The 4,444-nt window shown below is 31.2% G+C and overlaps 1 protein-coding gene across 1 annotated transcript; it reads right to left on the minus strand.

The window, feature by feature from the left end:
* Window positions 1-2,436: 2,436 nt before the first annotated feature.
* LOC149170587 (glucan endo-1,3-beta-glucosidase 12-like) lies at window positions 2,437-3,356 on the minus strand. Its single transcript, XM_089427319.1, has 3 exons — window positions 2,930-3,356; window positions 2,736-2,763; window positions 2,437-2,554 (listed from the first exon to the last, which is right to left on the minus strand). Exons 1-3 carry the CDS (start codon window positions 3,354-3,356, stop codon window positions 2,437-2,439), a joined length of 573 nt encoding a protein of 190 aa, XP_089283445.1.
* Window positions 3,357-4,444: the final 1,088 nt, after the last annotated feature.

Here is a 4,444-nt window from a genome sequence, read left to right on the forward strand (position 1 = left end):
CCAACACTCCATTAAAGTGAATATGGATAATTATTTAAATTTATATGATAAAATGGATATTAATTTATAACTATTATTTATATTTACATATTTCACAATTCCATATTTAAAAATAATTTTATTTCTAATTATATCCGTTAAATTTATTAAGTTTTTATATGTTTATTAATTATATGTTTTGTATGAGTCATTATTATTTAAGTTTATTTTACAATGATATGTACTGTGAAAAATTGTTTTAATTTTATTAATAAAAACAAGATTACAATATAACAAATTGAGTTCAATCAATTGATTATTACTCCTACTTTCACTTGTTATTAATTTTTAATTGTGTTGACATTATGTTTTATTATTTTTATTTATTTTATACACCATTTTATTGTTACTATAATATCTATTCAATAGTGTATTATAAAATATTTTATGGTCACTAACCTTTTTTGAATGCAAAACTTGTAGAAAGGTTTTTATTTAGAGACATTTGATTCCTCCAAACAATTGGAACTCTAAAGTTTTAATAAATCTATATTAATTTTTAATAATATTATTTATATTTATTTAAATTTCACATTTGAATATATATTAAATCTTGATAATACAAAACATTTTTATTTTTAATTTTTAAAACCTTAATAATAAAAATTCACATTTTTTTAAATACCCAATAACTTTTTCTAATATGTTTTATATTTTTTTAATTTAAATTTTTAATATAATATGAATAACAATTTTTCTTTGAAAACAATTTTGGAAGAAATCACATTGATAAATTTAAGCCTACAGGTTTCAAACCAAAATAACATTGTTTTATTTTACAAATACTATATCTCTTCCAAACTATTGTTTTATTTATAAATATTATATCTCCTCCAAACTAAACACAGAGATATTAAAAAATTTAATTAAAAATAATATCACAAATATTAAAAAATTAATTAAAAATACCATAAAGGTTAAATTGCTTTCAAACTAATTACCGAAGGGATTTAATTTATAATAGTAATAATATATAGCTTATTTTTAAATTAATTTTTTACATAATAAAAAAATAAATTAAATAAAATTTATAAATAAAAATAATATATATATATATATATATGAAATATATATAATTGAAAACAATGTCATGAAAAACATTTATTTTAATTCTTTTTTAAATATAAATTTTAATAATAAAATATAAAAAAAATTGCAGCCTATAATTCATTTTTAATAAAAGCTTCGCATAATAATAATAAAATTTAAGAGCTATATATTAAAATTTATATCCTATTAAAAGTTTTGATACACCAAGTCTATTCTTTTAACAACATTTATCCATACTTCTAATAACATCTATGCATAATCTTTTATCTTTTACTTTTTACTTGACAAGGTAGAGAAGTTGAATTTCTTTTTAAAACCAAAAAGTGAAGTGATCAACTCATTCCTAGTCCAAGTAAAAAAATTGAATTTCTTTTTAAAACCAATTAGTGAAGTGATCAACTCATTCCCAGTGGAAATAAAAAAGTTGAATTGCTTTTTAAAACCAGTTAGTGAAGTGATCAACTCATTCCCAGTCTAAGGGTTTGTGTATAGGCCTTGCACCTTTTACAGGCAACGTACCAATAGGTTATAACCATTGAGATGCATCTCTCCCATTCAAACATATTTATCAATTCATTGCAATTTTATATTATTCACAACAACATAGGAAAAAATTGATAACACTTCAATAAATTTATGACTCACGTAACATAAGATTTTGGCTCACCATTTCTTACCTGGTATTAAAATTATAGGATAACAATAATATATCCCTAGTTCTTAAAAGTTGTGAAAAATGAGATATCATTTCCTGAAACCCAGTGTAAATATTTTGCACTGACCCCTCATTCAAGTCCCTTCTACATTTTGCATTGATCCCTGATTCAAGGCCCTTCTATTTCATAAGGATAGGTGCTCACAAAATTAAATTGATAATGTGCCCAGAATATTGTTGTTTGCATTGTCTTCTAAAACCATTTTGAATTATGAGTGATTTATAATTTGCAAAGTTGATGAGAATAGAGAACTACTACTATCATTTAAAAGACATGAAAAGTTGTAGAGGTAAAAGGAAAAAAAACTACAATATTTAATGATTAAAGTTACAGTCAAATTCATTTGAATTTGAAGCCTTGGGCATGCTCGACTCTAATATAGGCCATACTACAAGAAGACAATCAAGCCTAATATTTTACAGTATTCATTTCCTTCCAAATTTTATCACCTCATTGGTATAATAGCCTGATAATCACAATCAAAATTTGAGCAATCCAGTATTTCGAAAATACCACACTAGCTAGCAAACATATTTACCATAACATCTTCAACCAGGTTGTTTTGCCAACTTCTTTTAACAAATTTATCATAAAATATACAACTGGGTTGCATTCATTGAAGTCTAGTCTCTTAAGGCACAAGAATAGTGATAATAAGAGACCACCATAGAAACAAAGGTAGCGCGAATGCAGAAGTGTAGGATTTTTTTTCTATCCCTCCACTCACATCAGCAACTTCTTGCCCAGACCTTGAAAAACACATTACAATACCGAACACATTATTTTTCACCATAAAACCAGTTGTTCTTGGGTTGCAAAATATACTGTCATGCATGCAGAATTAGAGGAGCCATTCGAGTGAAGTACTTTGTACCTTGACAGAGATTGCTAAATGGTTTATATCAGTAAAACTTGAGCATGGGAATTTACCTGAATGCATAGAAGCATCTAGGATAACCTGCGTGGCCAGTGACAGAAGCACAAGCATTTTAGAAGAAGCCTGTAGAAAAATCAACTACTCAAACAACAAACAAACTATACAATAAAATGAACATACAATTCCATTTTTTTTACATTGGAGTTGCAAATTGGGGAAGTGGGAATATTAATATTGTTGGGCTTACTTGGGCTCACATCTACTACCATTGCAGCACCCTGGAAATCACAGGACCCCGATGCCTTCATGTTTTTTTGATAATACCTGTTGAATGCAAATGAGGCATGGGCAAGTAAAGTATTGGACACATAGCAAGACCCACCAGGTTGTATAGGGCTACAATCTACATAACCAAGGCCACAGGCCCAATCCAGAGCTTCTTGCAAACTAATGGGGTCAGTACCATATCTTGCAACACACCATGTGTTATCTTCTCCTTTTCTCTGATCCCAGACTTCTGTTAAATTTTGCCCATTAAAATGAGTCCTATTGGAGTTTAAAATTCCCAAACGTTGGAATTCATTGAAGTGATCAAAAGCAAGTACCCCGGAGGGGATTCGAACGAGGGACATTATGAAAAGAAGCCACCAGGCTGAGAGGTCAGCGAGCACCATAAGAGCTAGGGTAGGGGACGATCAGAATTATGGCTAGTATATGGGTGGAAAATGTTGACTCAGGAATTTACAGAAGTAAATACACTGAGCCAAACTGGTAAGAGTAATTATGTTAGAATTCCAATCCCCTGTTAACTTGAGACTCATAGAGGCCAAATACAATGCATGAGAATTGTTATTGGAATCAGCTATGGTAGGTTGATGATGCCGGGAGGCATGCACATCTTCCCATATTCTAGAGAAACAGTCTGTCATTTGATACATAAACCCAGAATCCCAATATCTCAATGGCAACACTAAAATGAGTTTTCTCACCAGCAGAGGCAATGATAGCTAGAACCACCGCAATCGCGATCAGCACGGAACTTGTCCAGAAGCTCATGCTGAGCAAAGAAACTATAACCAACCAAAGCTTCTTTCAAGTTTAACAAAATATGGCAGCGGGGGTTCTGAGATTCAAAATTCCAATCTACAGTGCCATTATACAATTCGAAATTTGGTGGCAATTAAAATTAGATGGTATGTGGGATGGATAGCATATGATACATGACATGCCATGATACACATGCCGCTCATTTCAATGGGAATCAATACGAACAATGAGATGGATGATGGCATCATGCATATCTCCATCACTATGGAATCAAAATTTGTTAGCGAGGGAACGGAGCTGATGTGAGAGCCCGTCTCCCAAGACTGCCCTTAGAGTTTCTTAAGAAAGAGTTAATGGATCAATAGTCGGGGAAATAGTGGTTTCCTGATCCCCAAGCGGAAGTTCTTTGTTCAGTATTGTCAGAGAGCTACTTGCAACACTGGAGCAAGACACACCCTTATATGATTACAACCTCACGGCGACACTCATAGATGCAAGCACAGGTGTAGTTGTGTATGGACAAGGAATCTGTAGTGTCTCAGACAGTCTCTGCACCGCCTGCCTAACTAGCCTGGGTAACTCCATCTGGAACTTTTGCAACAATGCCATCGTTGGTCAAGTTGAATCGGGTGACCAATGTTCCATCATCTACTCTATTACTCAATCCTCTACTCCCTGACCACTACAACTTTTAGTATCATCTCTAATATGTTGG

The sequence above is a fragment of the Pinus tabuliformis genome, chromosome 4_2 (genome assembly GCF_031772625.1).
Source record: "Pinus tabuliformis cultivar Carrire ecotype Pingquan chromosome 4_2, CPIR1, whole genome shotgun sequence".
NCBI classification, from domain to species: Eukaryota; Viridiplantae; Streptophyta; class Pinopsida; order Pinales; family Pinaceae; genus Pinus; species Pinus tabuliformis.

Excerpts from the sequence above, each read along its gene's own strand:
- LOC149170587 (XM_089427319.1), bottom strand. The coding sequence starts at position 3,356 with ATGGTGCTCGCTGACCTCTCAGCCTGGTGGCTTCTTTTCATAATGTCC. Across the intron at positions 2,764-2,929 it reads GGTAGTAGATGTGAGCCCAA|GTTATCCTAGATGCTTCTAT; the intron begins GTAAGCCCAACA and ends CTGGCCACGCAG. Across the intron at positions 2,555-2,735 it reads AGATGCTTCTATGCATTCAG|GTCTGGGCAAGAAGTTGCTG; the intron begins GTAAATTCCCAT and ends GTGTTTTTCAAG.